The sequence below is a fragment of the Malaclemys terrapin genome, chromosome 22 (genome assembly GCF_027887155.1).
Source record: "Malaclemys terrapin pileata isolate rMalTer1 chromosome 22, rMalTer1.hap1, whole genome shotgun sequence".
In the NCBI taxonomy this organism is placed as follows: domain Eukaryota; kingdom Metazoa; phylum Chordata; order Testudines; family Emydidae; genus Malaclemys; species Malaclemys terrapin.
Window position 1 is genome coordinate 1,789,622 of NC_071526.1, and position 23,849 is coordinate 1,813,470.

The window sequence follows — 23,849 nt, forward strand, 5'->3', positions numbered from 1 at the left end:
AATATTTCATTACAGTTTTCTATTTAATAACTTTAATTTCATTATTTGAAATTGTGTAGAATCTGAAAAGTATACATTCAGGCAAATACGGTTTGAGCCAAAAAGCAGGGACTGTTTTTTAATAAAAAAGTATCTAAAGTGCTTTTCACTGATATTTTAATTATTTGGTGGTATTCATATCACAGTATCTTTAACTTTAATCATTTGCAGTTTGAGAGATGTACTGAGTTCCAGCTGACATTTTAAAGACTCAAAGCCAAAGCCTATGGTTCTGGAAAAGGAGATTGCTATTTGCTACTAATATCAGTCTGGGTTGCTGAGGGAATTATCTCCATCCTTACTAAGTTTTAACATTCCAAACTTGCCTGTTTAAGATTTTTAAAATAGGATTTAATGCAACAAGACTCTTTTTACTTGCCAGCACTTTTAACACACGTTTGGCATGGAGATACAGTGTCAGAATTTTGCTATAGAAACAGAAGCTAGAGAAATTGATATATGAAATGTTATAGTCCATGCTTCTGCTTTTTGTGTCTTTTATTTTGAAGTTTAGGAGAATGGTTTTTCAGTAAATTGAACAAACTAAAGAAAATGGTGTGTAAAGAATCTATCTTTTTGGAATTTTTTTTTTTAATAATACTGGCTCTAGCAAACCGCTATTTGCCCATAATGATGATAAAGTATCTTAAATTAATTAATAAAATTACAAATCAGGTTTAAATAAAATAGCACTAAAACTTTATTAATTTGATTCAGATTTCAGTGTGTCACTATATTTTCGTAATTCTATTTTGCAGCTGATGAAAATTGCTATTTATTTTTAGTAGAATATTGTTTCTTGAAGTTCAGTTCACTGAACTTGTGTCCTTTAATAAAACAATTATTTTTTTTCACAATTAAAAAAAGAAATGTACTGTTTCACAAATCTTATTCAGAATCTTGAAACTCCAGACTGCCTCCTGTCATTCAGAGTGGTAGCCATGTTAGTCTGTATCAGCAAAAAGAACCCATTTTTTTATGTTCTGTGTGTGTATATATATTTTCCTACTGTATTCTCCACTGCATACATCCGACGAAGTGGGTTTTAGCCCATGAAAGCTTATACCCAAATAAATTTGTTAGTCTCTAAGGTGCCACAAGTACTCCTCGTTCTTTTTCCTGTAATTCAGTGGCTTGCTGTAGGTTTTTGAATTATTCATGTTTTGTATACAGTACAGCTTTATATTCACAGGTACCAGTTACTTTCCTCCTGAAAATACTCTGATTTCTTAACCTGTTGAGCTCTGACTTCATGTTTTTATGAGGTTAGCCATCATTTGGAAGCTTTGAAGACCCAAGTATGTGGACTAAATGAAACAGTACAACAGTTCAGACTACATAGGGGACCTAGGGATGCTGAGGGTGTTTTTTTTAAAAACCAATACAATAATATTTTACCGATTGTCCACTGGAAAGTGTGTAGATACAGTTGTCAAAGCATGGTTACCTTAATGGTTAAAAAATCTGCTTTTGAAATTAGTTTGTAGTAAAAATGGTGAAAATTAGAATTCATTTTCTCTAACTTTTTTACCAACTTTCTGCCAGCAAAGGTGTGTGTTTGCTAAATAATATGGCATATGCCACCCATCTTGTGTCCTGACAAAAGGTGAATAAAACATTAAACAGACACTCTAAACTAAAAAGCTATGTTGCTTAGAGAACTCCTAATCCTCTATCCAACTGCACTACAGTTATCCCAACCCCTGTAATGCCTGCTTTCTCTTCCGTTGGTTGTGTTCTGTGTGCTTCTCTGTAACCCTAGCTACAACTTGGATTGGTCTTTATAGGATGTCCTCTGTTTAAATGGCTATTCATTATAGCAAATGTTTCACACTCTCCTTTCCTCTGGGAAACAGTCTTGGCTCAAGTTCAGTTGCCACTTGGACAAGATGTTTCTCCATTTTGATTTCATTTTGATTTTGGTGTAGTAAATGGTTTGATTTGGAAAAGCTTTCTGCATTCATGGTAGCAAGCTGTCCTATTTATTTGAAAAGGAGGCTCTTCTTATTGTAATTGTAACTCTATAAACTAGATGTGAGTTTGGATTAAGTTTTTCAATGCTAATTCCAGCATTTGTGAGAACAAATTTGGCCTTCGATTTATTTGAAAATAAAATAAAATAAAAAATTTAAAAATCCAGATCAGAAAACTAAGAAAGTTTTCGCTCTTGCTTTCTGTAGAAAACCAAAACAAATAAACTTTTTTTTTTAATGGAAGCATTAGGTCAAAATGTTAGATAGGATTTGAATCAAAATCTGATTTGTAAAGTAATCTTCTTCTTTTTGTTTCAGCTGTAAACTTTCAAAGAATTTACTCTGTAGTTCTGAAAATATTTCAAGAATCTTTAAATTCAACAATTTTCCTTTCCAGTCTTTATTTATTAAAAGGAGTAAATTACAATTAAAAAGGAAACGAACTTTTTATATGTAAGATGATGCTATGAATTTAAACTGACAAACTACAAATTCAGTCTACCACCCACTCCTTCATCTGCTGTGCGGTGTGTGCTATACACAGTAAATTTTATATATATATTTTTTTATATAAAACGCACGCGCACACACACCCTCCCGACCCCAACCCCAAAATGGAAAACTGAGAAATTTCAGGTCAAACAGGTTTTGTTTGACCCAAAGTGAATTTTTTTCATTTTTTGTTTTCCAAGAAAAATTTTAAAAAATTAGTTTTGGTTTGAACTGAACTGGATTATTTGGCTCAGTTTGAGTATATTGTGTAAGGTCATACCTCTTGACCTATTTATTTTTTCTTTGGGATAATTTCATTATCTGGAAGATGCTCAGATACCACAGTAAGGGGCAAAATATAAGAATCTAAATGCTGAGAGAACAGCGGCTATATGATATGAATATAGGGCCAGTCCTGTTTCCATTGAAGCCCATGGCAATGTGACAGGATCAGAGTCTAACACAGTCAATAAATTATGAACATTGCTGTTATTTATGTATTCCTAAATTATGATGTATTATTTCAGTGCTTTTTGTGGTTCCTTTAATCTAGCTGTAAAATGGCTGTGTACTACTTTTGTGTGCTTCATTTGTCTTTTTGTGGGAAAGACTGATTTTTAGGGAGGGTATGAAATTGTTTATATCTTAGTGTACATCATGGGAGAAGTGCCTTACTCCATTGAATGCATATTGAAGGTAAATCAGTTCTTGAAACACTCGTTGATTTCAGTGTTATGAACAGAGTTTGGCTGACGATTTTTACGTCAGTGGTTTGGAGATAAAGAGGTAATCGAAGAGAAATTAAACTTTAAACTGTAATGGTTCATATTCAAAGTTGGGTGTCACTATTCAACCTCTTACATTTTGCATCCTGTTGGTACTGTTTGTTGGCATAAGTCTAGTGGATTTTATTTTTTTAAATGCCAAAAAGCCAGCCAATGAAAAAATCACTGCGGAAGTAATGTTTTTTTTATTTTTTGAGTAGCAGACTATAGGAATTCAGTAAAACGATTCTGAAAGTAGTCTCCTTCAGAACGCTCACTTTTCTATGGTAATTCCAGTGAGTCTTGACTCTTGCTTGTTACAGTCGGCACTTAATACAGATAGCATTTAGTACTAAAAGCTTTACTTTCTTTGAAATTAAAATTAAATTTTCTTTCAAAGTAAAAGGTCCGACTACTCATTTTTAAGTGTGCAATTTAAATAGTTATTGCTAATAATCAGTCTTGCTTGTAGAAACATTTAGTTGTGAGTCATGTCCTGATTTTTTGTGTGACAGTTATGTAAATGTTCTAAATTAAAACAGGTTAGATTGTATCATTCTGTTTACTGACATAGTAGCCTGGAGTTGATCACTTAAATTAACTCTGGTAATCCTAAAGTGTTTTTACAATCACAGCGCACGTGTATGATTGAAATGTTTAATATATTGGCTTCTATAGTGAGTATGTTACAAGTGAAATGCAGTAGAAATGTGCCACGTGCATTTAAAAACCCCCCACCATTGTTTATGTCTTTGGGGCTTAATGGTAAATCTTTGTTTTAGAAAACCTCCATATGCGAGTTTGGTCTCTTATTTTAGAGATGGCAACATGACTTTAGAAAGCTTGAGAGCAGAAAATATAGAAATGAATATTCTCAGATAGCCTAAATGATAAGCACCCCACAAAGTATATAAAGCTATGAACACCTTTTTTAACAGGCTTTGAAGACTGCAGATGAAGACACACAATCTAAACATTTAAGCATATTAAAAATATTAATACTCATGGAAGAGGCACAAGACTTACCAGAACAACCTGTAAGTATATTTGTAAAATCTTATAAATTATTGGAAAATAAGTCAGTAATCTAAAAAAAGTCAATTGTGATTATTCTAATGGATAACAGGAAATATGCCTTACATTTGTTGTGTGTTTCTAGATGTGGGGATCATTCTTCCTGTTGGTAAAATATATTGGGCATTAGCCTAACTTGGGTTATACAAACTACAGTAATAAAACAAGTAGATAGGTACATTTGAAGTTTATAATATCTTCGTTTAAAATCATGGATAATAAATTTTTGCTTTGTTCAGAACCTGTAAAATGAAATACATGGTTTCAAACCATTTATAGAAAATGAAAAATTACTATTTAAGATAGCACTTGTAAAATAGTTACTGTAAACTCTATGCTCTTTAATTTCTTCTGGTACCCTGGAGAGCTTAGAGAAGTTCCCTATTCTCTAATACATTGTGAGCAGCTGTTGCAGGAAAGCAGTACTGTCACCTTTAATTTAATTCAACAATGTCTGTAGATAAGAAGTATGGTTGGAGTGATATATGATTTTAAATCCTATTTGCTGCATCCTAAAACCAAAGTTCTGCTAATAAAGATTTTTAGGGTGAATAACTGATTTAAATACTGTAACAAAAACAAGACATTTTAATTTTTGCTATTTATATTTACAGTTTCAAAATTCCTCAGAGGTGCTTCTTATCACTGACCATGCTTTTCTTGATAGAAAATTTGTCAACAAAGTTCTTAAAGATATTTGAAATGTTAGTGCATATTTGTTTTTTAAATTACTTAGATGGAATGTTATTGTCAGTTCTGGAAGAGTAAATGTGAATGCAGGATAATAGTCAGCATATTTGATATAAAAGTCCTACATCTAACTTTAAAGTAAATGCAATAGTGTAATAATTAAACACATTACTTTACAAACAAAAAAATTAATGACAATGTTATATTTAGAATTCAGTCAAGCTTGATGCAAACAAAACAAGAAAACATGACTTCATTTTTATGGTAGCCTGTGGCTACTTTTTATATTGAAGTTATCAAATGTACTAGAAAACATGGGGGTATTTTTGGGAGGATTGTAGATTTAATAATCTTTGCATAGGAAATATTTTGGGGATGTTCAGACTAGTTAACTGGAGGAGATACAGTTCTTCAATCTGAGAAATCTAGTTAATATTTTGTAACTCTTCGTGTATCACAAGAATGGATAAACTGACATGGGGGCATTCAATGAAACTGAAAGGCAGGAAATTTAAAACTAATCAAAGAAATACTCTCCTATACTACACACACACGAGTGGGAAACTGCCACAAGAAGATTCAGTTGAGATTCAGAGCTCTGTATGATTCAGAAAAGGATAAGACATTTATATAGGTAATAAAAACATCCATAATAGCATCCATAGGTCTATGAATCCTCATGCTTCATTTATAAGCCAGCCACTGACCGGAGTTAGGAGGAAACTTTCTCAATGGGCAGATTATTCCAAAATTACCCACTATGAATTTCCTTGCAATTTCCTCTGAGTCTCCTAGTAGCCACTATCCGAGATGGACTAGTGGAATAGATTGACCACTGCACTGATGTGCTATTTGTATTGCCTGTAAATATTTGTTTGTCACCTGTACCTAGTGAAGGAGGGAACTAATGAATGTAGCTAACATTATTTTTCACAGTGAGAGCATTGTTGAAACCGTGTGTTACCATTTAAAAATAAGGAAAGGAATGAATTCACCCTTGCAAAATTCTACTAGCTCATTAGCATTTGATTGATATTTTATATATCTGGGTTCCCAGTTTTTCCCCCTTTGATTAATTATGGCAACTGTTACTTTGAAAATGTAATCTATTACAAACTATTGATTACTAGTACAAAAGATAGTGTTACATATTATTGATTACTTATCTGATTTATTTTACCAAAATATTTGGAAGAATGGGGAAAAAGGAGTAATTCCAGACAATTTATTATTTCCTATTTCAGTCGGTATTATTCAAATGTGGAATAACTGTAATGTCTGCTTGAAGTTTACATGAATTGCTTTTTATAGATGTTGTGTGGTATGATTGTTACCCATCTCAAAATATCCCACCATAAAGGTTATGTCCTGCATCCTGACAGCTTGATAGGCAGGACAATTTAGTCGCTGTTTTTTGCTGTCCCTTCTTTTCTTTCCAAGTGCTTTGCAACAATAAGAGGGGGCTGTCTGCTGCATAGTGTGGGCTGCCACTCAGTGGTTTGGGGTTCCCAGGAGAAGGACTGGGAATTGAAGACAAAAGTGGGAGGTAGGTATGTGGCAAGAGTGATGGTCAATGATCCAAGGGTTACTGTTTCTTATGAAAAGTTATTGTATTATTTATCGGGATTACAATTTTCAAAAGTAATCCCATACCGTGATCTGTTTTTTTTTTTTTTTAAAAGTGATATAATTATATGTAACTTATTCTAACCCAGCATGGCAAAAGGTGGGCAAGTAGATTTTGTGTCACGGCTGGTAAATTTTTCTTGACAGTTTTGCAAAATTGAGATAAAAATTTCAAGAATCAATAAAATCTCATGAGCATGGCCAATTTTAAAATATTATTTGAATACTCATCATAGACATCCTGCATATATTGCCCTCCAATATGGTGATTACTTCCCATAAACACCAGCAACAAGAAAGCTAGAGCTGCTGCTGCTGCCAGAGCTGAGAGGAGGAATAGCCACCATCGGGCTAGAGTGATGACCGAAAAATGCATTGCTCTTCACTTGTGCATGAGCTTTCAGTGTTGGGCGGTATTCTGCAATCTCGGAAGCTGAGATTGGAGCACTATTTTACTGCTGTTGCATTCACAGCCAATCGTTCTGTTGTATTCTTTTGCTATAACTAGGAGCCCTATTGTTGGAGTTACAAACAGCATGCAAATGGTTCAGGCTAATCTATTAAACTATTACGGAGACATTACAGTTGCTCTGTAAAGTTGAAACTAAATTTCCATTATAATTCTGACTTTACCTCCAAAATAGATAAAAAAAAAAATCTCATTCTCAGAACTAGTAGGTTAAGTCTTAGACTGAGGTAGAATTTTTCTACAAAAATTTGACGCTTTTGGACAAGGGGTTTTTCAGTTATGAAACCCTAGCATGAGGAGGTGGGCGGTTCATCAGTGTTGTTGTTTTTTTTTTTTTTGCCAGTTGGTAGCAAAATAAAATAAAAACTAGAAAGGAAAGAGATGAGATTTGGATCCTTGGACACTAGATTAGCTGCAATGTAGTTTTGAACCCCGGAGTTCGATCAAATCATGTCACACTTTAATCATTAACTTTTTCATTTGGAACATTGGTGTGGACCTCAACTTTTTTTTTTTTTTTTTTTTTTTTTTTAAGCTAAATCTTTGTCCATTTCACTTGCAGAGGGAGACCTCAAACTATAGCCTACCCACTGGGTCAGTGATTAGGAAGCTTCTTCCAGCAGTCTCACCAAGGGACATAAGTGATGGGGAGAGCTGGTTGTAGGTGTAGGGGCCAACTTACTTTCTAAGGCTCATGGGAGAGGTGGTGTGTAGGGGACCTGATGAGGTGTATGTAGGCAGGATGTTAATATAAAAAAAAAATATGGAGATATACTTATCTCCATAGATCTGGAAGGGATCCCAAAAGGTCATCAAGTCCAGCCCCCTGCCTTCACTAGCAGGACCAGTTTTGCCCCAGATGCTTAAGTGGCCCCCCTCAAGGATTGAACTCACAACCCTGGGTTTAGCAGGCCAATGCTCAAACCACTGAGCTATCCCTTGCTATGATTTACTGGGGATTCTGCCCTCCTGCAGACTGTCCTGCCAGCAAAAGCTGTTTTCATCCACTCCACCCCCTTCTGTCTTTCGGTGGTTCACAGCAGTGGGACTGCTGCTGAAACACAAGTGTGCCAGGTGGAGAAGGCCGGGAAGAACTTGTGTCTCCTGGTTGCTTTTTCTTTTTGTGCCTGTAGCTCCTCCTAAGTGCTCTTTTCACTTAGGTCTGTTTGTTCCTTTAACCCTAGCTCTCTGATGAGGAATCAGCTATTTTCTGGAGTTGTGCATTGTGGAAGACAGGTCTCTGACTGGGGGACAAGGGCAGAACTGCCAGGAGCAAATTGGTCTGTGTTGTAAGGGAATGCTCAGGAGCAGGAAGAGAAGACACATCTCCTGTTGTTCATGTCAGCAGGACTCCACAGGAGATTCATTAGGTTCAGAAGTGAAGTACTACCACTCAGCTTTTCTCTGCAGCACTCCCTTCTATCTCCCCCACCTAGCCCTCGTCACTCTTTGAAGTCTACCTATGTTCCCTTGCTGAATGCCCACTCACCACCATCTTCCACGTACGCCCAAGTTTCTGTGGCTTGCAGGAGTGCCACAAATATAAGGATTACAAGGGGTAGATCTTGGGGAGGTCTGACAAGGCTCACAAAGCTCACCTGGTGGATAGCACATTTATGCAGGTAAAGGCCTCCTTATGTGCTCATAAAGTCCGCTGGAGTCTTAACTCCCCTCCTTAGGATGATTGAATTAGTGATACTCCACCTCTGCATGCCTCAAGAATTGGGGATGTGGTTGGGGAAATGCTCCACAAGATTTGGGGGGCATTGTGGCTAATGAGCTGAACATGAATTTCCAGTGTGATTCTGTGGCCGAAAGGACAAATGTGATCCTTGTTTGTATAAACAGGAGTCCTGAGTAGAAGTAGAGGTTATTTTACCACTGTTTTTGGCACTGGTCTGACCACTACTGGAATCCCGTGTCCAGTTCTGGTGTCCAGAAGTCAAGGAGGATGTTGATAAATTGGAGAGGGTTCAGAGAAGAACTATGAGAATGATTAAAGGATTAGAAAACATGCCTTATAGTAGACTGAGCTTGAGTTCACCATTTAGATTAACAAAGAAGTTTAAAGGGTGACTTGATTAAAGTCTGTAAGTACTTACATGGAAACAAATATACGATAATGGGCTTTTCAGTCAAGCAGACTGTTGAACCTAAACAAATTCAGACTGGAAGTAAGGAATACATTTTTAACAGTGAGGGTATTTGGTTACAGGAACAGTTTACCCAGGGTTGAGGTGGATTCACTGGCAACTTTACAATCAAGACTGATTTTTTTTTTTTTTTTTTAAGATATGCTCCAGTTCAAACAAGAATTATTTTGGGGAAGGTTTATGGCCTGTGTTGAACAGGATGTCAGACTAGATAATCACAATGAATCTTTCTAGCTTTGGAATCTGAGAGAGAGGGGGAAAAAAGCCCATGTTAGCACTTAAAAAAAGAAAGAAAGTTCACACACAAACGTCAAAGTGTAGGTTGTAATGGCGTCCTTAATTCTGGTATTTTCTAATCTTTGCGTGCTTGACTTTACAATCGTAATAACCTACTTGGTTTTTTGTTTGGAATATAGAGACCTCTTATCTCCATAGTTAAGGTTGAAGTTCAGCTCCTACTTATAAACTTATTTTGACCCCTTTACCCCTAATTTCTCCAAAACTAAACCAATTGGTTTGAAACTTTACTTGTGTGATCCTGTGCTAGAGTCAGATTTTTCTGAAGTTTGAGGAAAACTAGATAAGCTATTTTTGGGGAAATATGAAGGTTCAGAAAATGAGGCGATCTCACCTCTTAACAGTTTTTGTAAATGTTAGGCTCATCATACTTCTAGAGGCTTGACTTAGAACTCCCCTTCTGTTTTAATCTGTCTGTTTGCAGCAATGACTGTCTTTGACTAGTTTTGGGGATTTGATGGTGGAATTATTTAATTATTGAACTTTCTGCATACATTGCCTGACTTTAACTATGGAGCCATGACCAGTGCCTTCATAATATTGGCTAAGTGGAATTTTTTTTATCTTTTCATTATTCTGATGCAGACATTAAACAACTTGAATTTCCCCAGTACTGATAGGCATTATGGCATGCGTTATGGCATGCGGGGAGTCCCGCAGAGCTTTCGAGGTGAGGAGGGATACGCATGGTGAATCAGGGAGGTAGGGTGAGGTGGGAAAAGAGACAACTTGAGAGAAGTATGGAGAGGAGGAAACTGCTTTCCAAGTACATTCACTTTGCATTTTCTTTCCTCGAATGAGGAAGCAGGGAGTTACGTGGCTACTGGTTGAGCGGTCAGAGGAGGAGCAGAATCTTCTCCCAAACTATGCACAACATCTTTTTATCTGACTCCAAAATTCCTCTGTTGATACGGATTGTGCACTCCTGTAGCATTTAAACTGACATGTGACCTCTCTTTAAATTGCTCCAGCAAACTATTCCCACTGTATATATCTGCCAGAAAATGAACTGCTTTAGTTCCTAGAACATTGTGGAATCATTCACCAGCACGGTTTCTGTAAAGCATATGGGGTATCAAACATAACATTTAAAGGTGATTGAAACACAAACCTATGAGGGGGGAATACCCAGAACTACTAAGTGCAGTTTTGAGAGCACTTGTGCCTTTTGCCACAGCATCTCTGGGAATCAGGATTTTCTGCACCAGTTGCTATTACAACAAATCCCACTTCTGCCTTGCCATTGTAGGTATACACACACTAGACAGAAGCGGAGGGAAAATGGGACTACTGTATGAGCAACCTGAAGTAGAAAGAGCAATTGCCTCTTACTGCCTGTCGTGCTGGCCAATATTGTCTCATTGTTTCCTTGTGCTCCCTCATCTGTCTGTCTCCATCTGTTATCTCTTGTCTTATGCTTTGGTTGTGAGTTCTTTGGGGGCTGGGGCTGTCTTTTGATTTTGTGTTTGTATAGTGGCTAGTGCCATGGGGTCCTGCTCCATAGCTGGGGCTCCTAACTGCTGTGGTGTACTAATACTAACTGCCTTGAACCAGCCTCTTTTGAATGCTAGCAGGGCAAGTCTGGAGCCACTCCTGCTGTGGGCTGCAGGCTAGTGGAGGCTGCCACATGGGTAAGGGCCTCAAAGGCGGTTTGGGAGAGTGAATGATGTTGGCATCGGCATCTTGTCTTGGGCCATTGTTAGGAGGTGACCTCCCAATGAAATATTGATTCTTCATTACTGAGCTACTTACAGGCAGGGGTAAAGGGTGTAAGGCATTGGTAGAATTTATTATGTTTTCCCTGATAGGTAAGGAGGCGAGGGGTGGGGACTGGAGGTGAGCATGGGCAGACAGTGGGATGAGGAGGTGAATGGTGGGGGAGGGGGGCTGGCGGAGGATTAAGGAGGTAAGCGGCGAGGAGTAAGGAGGCAGCAGGGTGAGGAGGGTGGGGGAGGGTCTGGTTGCAAGTGGGAGAGTGAGGAGGCAAGTGGGGATGGTAAGGAGGCGAGGTGAACATGGGTGGTGAGGACTGGAGGCGAGTGGCAGGTGGACGGGGGGTGAAGAGGTATGTGGCGGGGGGTAAGGAGGCGAGGTGAGCAGGGGCGGTGAGGAGGAGGGGGTGAGGATTGGAGGCGAGTGGCGGGTGGACGGGGGGTGAGAAGGCACGTGGCGGGGGGTAAGGAGGCGAGGTGAGCAGGGGCGGTGAGGAGGAGGGGGTGAGGATTGGAGGCTGGTGGACGGGGGGGTGAGGAGGCAAGTGGCAGGGGGTTTAGGGAGGTGAGGGGAGGTAAGGAGGCGAGAGGTGAGGTGAGCAGGGGCGGTGAGGACTGGAAGCGAGTGGCGGGTGGATCGGGAGGGGGCGGCGGGAGGAGGCAAGCAGTGAGGTCGGAGGCCCTGGCAGAGGAGTAAGGAGGTGAGCGGCGAAGCATGTGTGGAGGGGTTGACGGAAGAGTAAGGAGGCAAGCGGCAAGCCAGCAGCAGGGTGAGGAGGCAGGAGTGGGATCTGGCTGCAAGCGGGGCGGTGAGGAGGTGAACAGTGAGCCATCAGCGAGTGGGAGTTCTCGTGACGGGCAGGAGGGTGTCTGTGGTCGGGGAGTGAGGAAGGACACAGGAGGCGGGCCCGGGGGGAGAAGGTGAGCGGTGGGTGCATGGGCAGCTGTTGGAGCCCCCTGACTGCACCCCTTCTGCCTGCGCTCCCGCCCCCTGCACCTGGAGCTACAAGCCCTGAGCACCTCCCCACCCGCCGTGGCCGGAGGAGCCCTGGGCTGGCTGAAGCCCTGAGACCTGCCCTTCCCCCCACCCTCCCCAGCTGCCCGGAGGAGCAGCCACAACCGTGCCTCCCTTTCTCTCCCCAGACCCAAGCCACCCAGATATGTTTTTCATTATTTGGACTTCTATTATGTAAAAGCATTTTAAATTTACTTCAGAATCATTATACAGACAACCACTTTTACCCAAAAAGCAAAAGAAACAATAATAAAAAAGACAAGAGCACCTTATTTGTGTTTCTGTTCTGTTAGGTCCAGTAAAGAATAGAGATAACTGTGCAAGATTTTTATTATTGAGTCTGCAAAAAAAAACCAACCCCAACCCTTACATAAATTACAATGATTTGGATGTATATATGTGCATATTATTTTATTAATTTTAGGAAAAATAAATAATTTTAGGAAAAAGTGTAAGTGCGGCCACCAGCAAGAGTTGGTGGCCACGCTCCGAGGCCACCAAAAATTTTGTTGCAAGAACCCCTGGCCTATGGGCCATATATGAGCTAGTAGAGGGCAATTCTCTTGCCCCACACGACCACTCTTGGTGAGATCTCAGCTACCTCTCACCCCCGCTATCCATCAGTTAGTTATTGCTCTCTAGCATGGTACACCTGAATAACACAAAGGGAGAAGAAGGCAGCAGAGAGAGTGCTCCAAATTGACTGGGGCACTTTGACCTTTCTGAAATATTTTGACTCTCAGTTCGAAAAGGTTGGACACTCCTGCTCTCTGTGTCCTGATCATGCGGGTAGCTTATTTGCATGGAAGGAGCCAAAATTAGTGTGATGACAGATCACCATGCTTTGTATTAGAGACATATAAGAATAAAATGAATTGCAGGGGTAATTTTGGATTATGTCCATTATGATACATTCTATTTGCACAGAAGGGAAGATGGGATGCTAGCATCTCTCGGGGGTAGGTAGGATTAAGAGAATTTAAATGGCTTGTTTGAGAAGTACTGCAAGATCTGGGGACTGGAAGCTGAAGTTATAAAAATTAAAAATTGGAAACAAGACACAAAGTGTTCATAGTATCAGAGGGTAGCCATGTTAGTCTGTATCCACAAGAACAACGAGGAGTCCGATGGCATCTTAAAGACTAACGGATTTATTTGGGCATAAGCTTTTGTGGGTAAAAAACCCACTTCTTCAGATGCATGGAATGAAAATTACAGATGCAGGCATTGTTATACAGACACATGAAGAGAAGGGAGTTACCTCACAAGTGGAGAACCAGTGTTGGCAGGGCCAATACAATCAGGGTGGATGTAGTTCACTCCCAATAATTGATGAGGAGGTGTCAATTCCAGGAGAGGAAACATTGCTTCTTTAATGAGCCAGCCACTCCCAGTCCCTATTCAAGCCCAAATTAATGGTGTTAAATTTGCAAATGAATTTTAGTTCTGCAGTTTCTCTTTGAAGTCTGTTTCTGAAGGTTTTTTTGATCATGTATGGCTACTTTTAAATCTGTTATAGAATGTCCAGGAAGATAGAAGTGTTCTCCTATTGGCTTTTGTATGTTACAATTCCTGATGTCCGATTTGTGTCCATTTATTCTTTTATTAGAGACTGTCCAGTTTGGCCAGTGTACATGGCAGTGGGGCATTGCTGGCATATGATGGCATATATCACATTAGTAAATGTGCAGGTGAATGAGTCCCTGATGGTGTGGCTGATGTGGTTGGTCCTCTGATGGTGTCGCTAGAGTAGATATGGGGACATTGCCCAAACCATGTGTCAGTATAACAATGCCTGCATCTGTAATTTTCACTCCATGCATCTGAAGAAGTGAGGTTTTTTTACCCACGAAAGCTTATGCCCAAATAAATCTTAGTCTTTAAGGTGTCACCGGACTCCTTGTTGTTTTTTTAAAAGTCTTCATAGGATCCCAGTCCATTTTGGACCAGAAGTGACTGACCAAATCTGTGTTTAAATTGATCCCCCTACAATAGCACATCATGCTACCATTAGACTAGTGAGCCATCCACAAATGAAGTATTAAATACTAGTTTAATTTCTCTTACTCTAAAATGCAATTTGGGACTTCTGATTTGCTACTGTTGTGAACAAAGAAATGATTTAAACTTCTTGCTTCAAGTATTACCTTGCTAGGGAGAGGGTAAGGGAATCTAGTTCATGGCAGCTGAGCATTGGGTGCAGTTTGAGTGCTAGATCTGTTGAGAATAGAATTGTTTTAGAATTAACGGAGTTCCTTGGGTTACAAAGAACAGTCCCTATCAAACCTTGGGAGTTGAGTATCCCAGTGCAAAAAAATGTGTAGGGGCATGGGGGAGGGAGACGGGGGAAAAAGCAACCTTGCAAACAAATTCTGGGGTAGCAATAGATGTTTAAATCAGGGAACTTACAGGTTTCACTATTTAACTCCAGGACTCAAACACAAGGCTACTTGAATTTAAACAGCTACTTATAGTAACGGTGTTGCAAACAATGATTAGCTTGTAACTGCAGCCTGTCACTTGTGTACAGAGATTGTCAAGGACAGATCTCTCTCATGGTGTCTTTGAACATTTTCATCTTTGCAGGTGAAAAAGGCCAAGATGCAGGAATCTGGAGAACAAAACTTAAGGTGTGTAGTACTGATTTTGATATTAGTGTTCACCAATTGTCAGTTTCTTGTTTTCATTGTATGCTTCAGTTGAGAAAGCAGTTTTATGTTGCTGTATGCATTTTTCACAAGACATGGGCTTTTATCATTTATTTTCCTTTTGTCAAGTAACACAATTTTGAGAAATTTCTGTTTTAAACAAAAATATTCTTTGAGACACAATGAGCTTTTTTAAGAATGCTAAATCTTGCCAAAAGGATTTTCTGTGAATGACTGCATAGAATTTAAATAGCATCAACTTACATCTTGCTTTTAATATTGCGTTGTAGTGCTTTATTTAATACATTCCATGGAGCAGTCAGGTGAGACAACCATTCACTGTGTAAGGAATTCTCTGACTGATAGGATCTTTTATTTTGGAATTAATTCAGTGGTACATAGTTTTTGCTTAGTAGCTGCTTTTAAGTACATCTTTACTTTGATAATATTAATCACTATTACTACATTTAGAGAGAAGCACTAAATGTGACGGGTTGGATCACAGAAACCCCCTTGGGAGCTGCCACCTGATGTGCCAAGACTACTCCTGTCCCTGTTTTCCCTGCCAGCTCAGGACTCCAGCACACTGTCTTGCTGAGCCAGACACTCCCGTCTTCTCCAACACAGACCCAGGGTCTGAATTACTTGCCCCAAAGCTGCAGGTTTACCTGAAAACAGCTCACAGAAGTGTGCTTGTCTTTAGCACTCAGGTGCCCAACTCCCAATGGGGTCTAAACCCAAATAAATCCGTTTTACCCTGTATAAAGCGTATGCAGGGCAAACTCATAAATTGTTCGCCCTCTATAACACCGATAGAGAGAGATGCACAGTTGTTTGCTCCCCCAGGTATTAATACATACTCTGAGTTAATTAATAAGTAAAAAGTGATTTTATTAAATACAGAAAGTAGGATTTAAGTGGTTCCAAGTAGTAACAGACAGAACAAAGTAAGTCACCAAGCAAAATAAAATAAAATGCGCAAATCTATGTCTAATCAAACTAAATACAGATAAGATCCTCACCAGTTCCAGAATGCTCCCTTTTATAGACTAATCTCTTTTTAGCCTGGGTCCAGCAATCACTCACGCCCCCTGTAGTTACTGTCCTTTGTTCCAGTTTTCTTCAAGTATCCTGGTGGGTGGAGAGGCTCCTTTTTTAGCCAGCTGAAAACAAAAGGGAGGAGTCTCCCAGGGATTTAAATAGACTTTCTCTTGTGGATGGAGACCCCCTCCTCACCCTGTGTAGAATCCAGTCACAAAATGGAGATTTGGAATCACATGGGCCAGTCACATGCCCATGCATGACCCAGGACTTGCAGGTAGCAGCCATTACCCACATGCTACCTTGAACGTCCTCAGGTAGACTTCTTATGTGGATTGGAGTCTTCCAAGCTCTTTTGTCTGTTAAGTGCTTCCTGACTGAGCACTTAATTTGCACATTCCTTTCCCAAGAAGTGACCAAATGTTGTAACTAAGGCTACTTAGAAATCAAGCAATTATAAAGCCAATATTCATAACTTTGAACACACAAATGGTGCCTGCATACAACTAGGATGAACATAACCAGTAGATCATAACCTTTACATAGATATGTTACATGGCATATGTAGCAAAACCCTATTCCAGTTATATCATACATACATTTCTGAGCACCCCGCCCATAAAGCCTTATGGGGTACACTGTCACACTATGCATATCAAATTGTATGAGAAAATGAGTGGGACAGCATTGTCTTTTCTGATTGTCTTTCTGTCTTTAATTGGATTGTCATGACCCATGAGTCTCAAACCTGGGTCTGCACGATTTCCAGGAGCAGCCGAGCTCCAGCCCTCCATCTGGCAGTCTGCTGATGCTCGCCTGCCTGGGACCAAAGAAGCCTAGCTCCAGTTTGAGGCTTTGCCCCTGCAGTCCTATTGGCAGAGTCCCGGAGCAGCTGACTGGCTGGCTGGTCCTACTTAAGCCAGCAGCAGGAACAGGAAGCTTTCCAAACAACTGGGCTCCACCCCATTCTGGACTGCGGGTCTTGTGCTTCCTGCTCCTGCTGCTTGACTTCCTGGCATCTGATTTGTGGTTTTCTGCCCTCTCGGGGTCCTGATCCAGCCTGACTCTGGTTCCTGATTTGTGGTTCTGATCCCCAGTTTGTCTCCTGCTTCTCAGCTCCTGGTATCCTGACCCAGCTGACTCCTAAACCATGTCTTGTGACCATGGACTCTGGCTCTGACTACTAAGTTTGGCCACCCACGACTCAGCTGTGACATGGATTATTTTTGTCCCTTTGGGATTTTTCACATTTACACATTACAACAAAGCTTATATTAGATTTCCGTGTTCTATTAAAAGTTTATTATTTTGAGAAAATTAGTGAGTTAATACTCTGAAGGAAGTGAGGATTTGAGGTTTGTACAAAGAGATGCAAGGATATCTTTCAGATTCTAGTGTGTTGGTATATGTGAAAGAATGCAGAATGCAGAGTGTTTCCCTAGCAGCCTGTGGCCATTGTTAGCTAGGAAGGTCAAAATCAATTGCTTAAAATTTCCCGTGCTGTTAGTGCACAGATTAGTGATGTTGGTAGCTAATGTGTGCTTTTATCCTTTCAGTCAAGTGAGCACCACAGAAGTCAGTGATCAGAAATCTGAATCTTCAAGCCTTGGCCCAAACCTTCCCATGTCAAGTGAAAGTAAGGCTCGTTCTGACCCTCTCACTCCCTTCTTTGTGTCCATTGGGTCCTCTGCACCAAGCACAAACTTCTTGGTCCTGCACCATTTACCCCACCTTATCTTTCAAATCTAATTACTTATCAGAGGCCATCCCCTGCTTTTGCTCCACTAATGATGCCAATCTCCATCTCCCTCCTGTCAGTTTCTCTCACAGACACCTTCCTGACCTCTCCCACGCACATCCCTGTTCTTGAGAAGAACTCCTGGTCAAAATTCACAAAGGCACTATCGCAACCTCTTAAATCACTCTTTAAAACCTGCCTTTGCTGCGATGCCTACAAATCATTACTGCCTGGCCTTGGTTAGGTTGGTGACCACCTGTGACTACTAATGCAACATTTCTGCCTCTATCATTACCGTGTCTTCCCTATACCCCTGTTTGCCTGTTCATTCCTCTTTGTGCATTGTCTAAATCCTAGATTGTAATTTCCTTTGGGCAGGGACTTTTGTTTGGTAATGACAAATGAATGTGAACTGTCTCTCATAAATTGTCACTACCTCAACACAAACATTGAGTGGAGTCTTTTACAATCATTTGCACTGCTAAAGCACAGTTAATCTGAAGCTCTCAGAGCTTTACAGAAAAAGTTTCTCAAAACCACTGTGAGGGTAAGTAGTTTCATTTTGCAGATGGGAAACTGAGACGCAGAATAAATAACTCGCGGAAGGTGTCACAGTGAGACAGTGGCAGAGGTGGGAAGGGGAGTACATCTTCTGTACTTGATGTGGAGCTAAGTGTCATTAGCATACTGATACCCCTGGAGTTCAGAATGCCTAAAAATGTCCCCTAGTGCCTTTAATACAGATGAACAAGAGGTGACAGAATAGAACTCTGTGAGGGTCCCCGTTTGAGGACTTCCATGGTGCATACTGTCTACAGTCCACTGAGGGCTTGTCTATATGAAGAATTAGTGCATAGCAAGCGGAGGTATAAATCTATAGTGCACTCTGCTTGCTGTGCACTAACTGGCTGTGTGGACCTTGCTACTGCACTAAAAGTTCAAGTGATGGTCCCTATTGTATTCCACTGTGGTTATGCTTGCACATCATGCGCTCAGAGTCAGAGAATTTGAAAGTAGTGTCAGTTGTTTCCATGCATGTGCCCTGACTTGCCTTGTGCTTCCATCCAAGGTGATATAAAGGGTGGGGTGGACCGACTGCATCTCCAGTTCCTTCTCACCACCACATGGTCTGGGTCAGAACCTTCAGTGTCCTCTCTCATGCTGTTCTAATTGCAGTTGTAAATAGCTTTATCAGTTTTTAAGGCAGTTCACCTAGTTTTATTTCATTTCTAGTTTTAATAGTTAATAGTTTTAACAGTTTAGTGAGGACTTCAGGAGTTTCTTGCCCCCATTCGTACCCCTGTTCAGATACCAGACTATGACAAGGACTTTGGGCTTCAAACTGCGCCTCTTGCCCGCTGTCCCTCTCAGTCAGCAACAACCAATTCAACGCTGCCTCTACTGCTTGGGAGAAGCTCACGTCATGGCTATGTGCAGTCCTTCCCCAACTGTACCCGAGAGGGCTGTGCACCTCATCTCCAAAAGTATCTCATGGAGGTGACCATGAGACTGCAGTCAGCCCTCCTTCCCCACCGTACATCAGCCTGATTCTGCGAGGAGTGTGCCTCCTGGTGTACGTCCGACTCTGATGCCCCCTCCACCCCGACCCCATGATGAGGCCTTGTTGGGAGATTAGGAAGTACTCCAATAAGCCTGGGACTAAGTCTTCCTCCAAGTTCAGGAAACTGGACATTCCCTCCACCAGCTCAGCCCCAGGGGCCAAAGCGCATTCTAAGTCCCACTGGCCCGAGAAGAAGACCTAAGACCCCCCTTCGGGGACCACTCTAACGACAGTATTCTTACCCAAAAGGTGAACTCCTTGTTACAATGAGAAGCAATAAAACACGTTTCTCTAGCATATCAAGGAACAGGTTCTACTCTACTTACTTCCTCATACCCAAGAAGAGGGGTGGCTGGAAACCAAACCTCAGTCTCTGCCACTTCAATTGCTTCATCCGCAAACTGACGTTTCGCATAGTCACATTGGCAGCAATAATTCCATCCTTAGAAAAAGGCACGTGGTTCCCGGCTCTCGATTATGAAGGATGCTTACTTCCACATCGACAACCCACCCTGCCCATAGACATTTTCTCAGATTTATGGTGGGCTCCAACCATTTCCAATACAGAGTACTACCTTTTGGGATAGCTACTGCTCTGAGTCTTCACCAAAGTATTTTCTGTAGTAGCAGTTAAAATAAATAAAATAAATTAAGTTCGCATCAGGCTTTATGGTTTCCTTGGTTTTCCATACCTTGATGACTGTCTCCTAGCCGCCTGGTCCTGCCAAGAAGCACACTCATCTATCTTCATGTTACTCAGCCTCCTTGCTTCACTAGAAGTCAGCATCAACATCAAGAAGTCAATCCTCAATCCCACGCAGTCATTGGACTTCATTGGAGCTACCCTAAACTCTATCACGGCACAGGAATATCTGTTTACAGACAGATTTCAAGCAATGAATGTCGTCATAGTTCGCATCACAAACAACCATTTTGTACCAGCCAAGATGTGCCTCTCTCTACTTGGCTATATGGTTTCATGCACCTACGTGACCCCCTTCATTAGACTTCACCTTCTCTGCCTGCAGACATGGCCTCAGTCAGTGTATTCACTGAATCATCACTCTATGAACCTCATGCTGACAGTCCCACCCAAGATACTGTCATCCCTCCTATGGTGGACAGGCCCACATCGCATGTGTGTGGGAGTCCCCATTTTTTCCCTCTTCCCCTGACAGAACTGTTATTACTGACATGTCACTATTCGGCTGGGGAGCACATATCGATGACCATACCACACAAGGGAAATGGACACTTTAAGAATCCAGAATGCACATCAATGTCCGAGAACTTTTGAGCAGTAAGAAGAGCGTGTGAATCCTTTCTTCCACTCATTTACTCTCATCATGTCCTGATCATGTTGGACAACACCACCATAGTCTTTTACTGCAACGAACAAGGAGGAGTGAGATCCACCTCTCTATGTGCAAAAGTGGTCAAACTCCGGAACTGATTCATCAGTAATCAGATTAGCCTATCCGCGGCCTATATTCCGGGGACACAGAATGTTCTCACAACGTCACTCAGCAGTCATTTTGCGATCAATCATGAGTGGGAACTTCATAACGCAGTGCTACATGACATCTTCACGCAATGGGGGGCCGCAACCAAGGACCTATTCGCTTCTCAGACAAACAGCAGGTGCACCACATACTGCTCCAGGGGAGCCTTCGGTTACTGCTGTCAGGATGAGGCCTTCCTTCTCTTTTGATCACACCAGCTCAACTGTATCTTCCTTTCTGTACCGCTCTTACCTCAAGTGCTCTACAAATTCCATCAAGACAAGGCAACGGTCATTCTGATCGCCCTCTTCTGACCCAGATAATTCTGCTTCCCCAATCTTCTGCTCATGTCGTCCTGGCCACCAATCCCCATCTCGTACTTCCTGACCTTTTGACACAGTGCAATGGCGAGATCAAGCTCCCCAATCCGTGTCCACTTCACCTCAGTGCATGGTACTTGGACGGGCATCAACTATAGAACAGGCATGTTCCTCAGTGGTACAAGACATTCTCTCTAACAGTAGGAAAAAATTCCACTAGACAATATTACTGAGCTAAGTAGAGATGTTTTTTGTCTTGGGCACAACATAAGAGTTTTACCAGAAGCAACTGATATTCCCCCAATCCTGGACCACATTCTATCCTGGTACGCATTGGGCCTTGCCCTCAGTGCTTTGAGAGTCCACCTAGCGGCGATCAGCACATTCCATCCTCCTATGGAAGGTTACGCTATTTTTACACACCCACTAACTGCTAGATTTTTGAAAGGCCTCGTCAGAACCTTCCCACCTCTCCAAACAATTGCATCTCAATGGGACCTGAATCTGATACTCTCGATATTAATGAAACCCCACTTTGAGCCAATAGAATCTTGCTCTATGTCCCTCCTCTCCATGAAGGTCGCCTTTCTTGTTGCTATTACTTTGGGGAGGAGGATAGGGGAACTCAGATGCTATGATGGCAGATGTGCCATTTACAGTCTTCCACAAAGATAAGGTTTCCTTATGCCTACACCTGAAATTCTTACCTAAGGTGATCTGTTTCACATTAACAAATCCATTTACCTACCTGTTTTCTTCCCGAAACCACACGCATCTGCAGAAGAACGTCTTCTCCATTCCCTCAAAGTCCAATGAGCTGTAGCCTTCTGCCGGCAGAGAATGAAACCAATCAGAAAGTTTATTTACTGAGGTAGCAGAGAGACTTGGGATAGGCCATCTCCACCCAGAGAATTTTTCAAATGAATTTCTAACTGCATTATACTCTTCTACCATCTGTCGAACCTCATCCAATAGAGGTATGAGCTCACTCCAAGCTATGACCACGGCATCCCTTCAAGTTGTGCCTTTTATAGACCTGTAAAGCAGCCACGTGGGGTTCTGTCCACATCTTGGCAACACACTATGCCTTGGTGCAGGACTTGGCAGCAGATGCATCCTTTGACATGGTGGTTCTTTGCACGACCCTTCCACCCTCATCCTTGCACCTTCTTCCAACTAAGGTACTGCTTGCCAGTCATCCACACTGGAATACAATAGGGACCATCACTCGAAGAAGAGGAGATTAGTTCCCTGTAACTGCAGATTCTTTGAGATTTGTGGTTGTTATCTGTATTCCACTACCCACCCGCCCTTCCCCTGTATTTTGAATCTGTCTGATTCACAGTGGAGAAGGAACCAGAGACACAGTCTGTCTGTCCTGCCCTTTATCGCCTTGGACGGCAGCACAAGGCAAGTCAGGGAACATGTGTGGACCAGTGGACTCTACTTTCAATCCAGTCGCATGGGTGCGCATGTGTAACCCACAGTGTAATACAGAAAGGAACCACGTCTCAAAGAATCTCCAGTTACAGGAAAATAACCTCTCCCCTAGTGCACTTTGACCTACTGCTGTTTAGTAATAGGTCAAAGCACACTAGGGAACATTTAATTTAAGGTTGCAGGGCCCACACGGCTGGTTAGTGTGCGGCAAGCTAGTGCGCTGTAGATTTACATCCCGTCTTGCCACACACTAGCCCTTTGTATAGACAAGGCCTGAGACTTTCTTTATCATCTCTACTCATAGCCCACAACATTCAGTAGTTAATATTAAGCAGCAGAGGGAGCTATTTCATTAGCTTCTATAAGGTCCAGATTATGTTTGCAGGATTGTAATATCAGACTGGATTACATCATATAATTAAACTATATCCCAAAACACGAAGTTAAAAGAAAGTTATTTTGGTTGCAAAGTCAAGATGTCAATTGAAGGTTGTCTATGCAACTGTAATTTAGCCCTCTAGTGCATACAGTTTTTTAATTACATAATCACATCCTGTTATTTCTACAGAACCCCTGCCTCATTCAGTGCACAGGGCAGACTGCGCTCAGGGAATGAGGCCGCTCTTATGCTCATCATTCAATGTGTGGTCTTTGCCTTATTTACTATGCCCCATCCAAGCCCTGCGCTGACTACAGAGTTAGTAATATGCTCATTGGCTCCTCTGTGGCTCTCATTGATGTAGTACGAAAGCCTCACAGACACTAATGAATTCATATTCACAACTTCCCTGTGAGGTAGGAGAGTGTTTATCATCCCCATTTCATAACTCTGAAAACTGAGACAAAGAAAGAGGTTTATGGACGCATGTTGAATCAGTGGGAGAGCCAGAATCCGAACTCAGGATCCTGACTGCCAACTCCTGTGCCTACAACTCCACATCTTACTGCCTTGCTGCCAGAGGTGGTGAGCACCCACAGCTCCCATTGACTTGACTTACTGTTCTGAGCACTCAGCACTTCTGTGCATCCGGAACCCCAAGTCGTCACATTAGGCACCCAGAAAGTGAGGGGCATGCAGTCAGTGGTCAGCTGCCAACAATATTGGTTTAAGAAGCATGGGAAGTGTGTGGGAGAGCCAGGATAGAAGCCAGTTCTAAGTAGCATTTAACTGTCTTTACCCCAGGACCATCCTTTTTCTTCCTCCAGTTCCCTTCCTCGTTCTCTGTGTGCCTTCCAACTTCTAGACCAAATGAGGCAAAGAGCCCACAGACTAGAATGACCTCATTTATTGCACA

General features: G+C 41.4%; 1 protein-coding gene across 4 annotated transcripts in view; it reads left to right on the forward strand.

The window, feature by feature from the left end:
* Positions 1-23,849, forward strand: part of EYA3 (EYA transcriptional coactivator and phosphatase 3) — a 132,891-nt gene that overhangs the window by 40,534 nt on the left and 68,508 nt on the right. For 3 of the 4 annotated variants that reach the window (XM_054011620.1, XM_054011623.1, XM_054011621.1), the window contains exons 2-4: positions 4,207-4,305; positions 14,891-14,934; positions 17,550-17,629. In XM_054011620.1, coding sequence (XP_053867595.1) covers positions 4,273-4,305; positions 14,891-14,934; positions 17,550-17,629 — 157 coding nt within the window. In that variant the 5' untranslated portion in view covers positions 4,207-4,272. The remainder of the gene's footprint in view (positions 1-4,206; positions 4,306-14,890; positions 14,935-17,549; positions 17,630-23,849) is intronic. The other variant, XM_054011622.1, reaches the window with a different exon arrangement.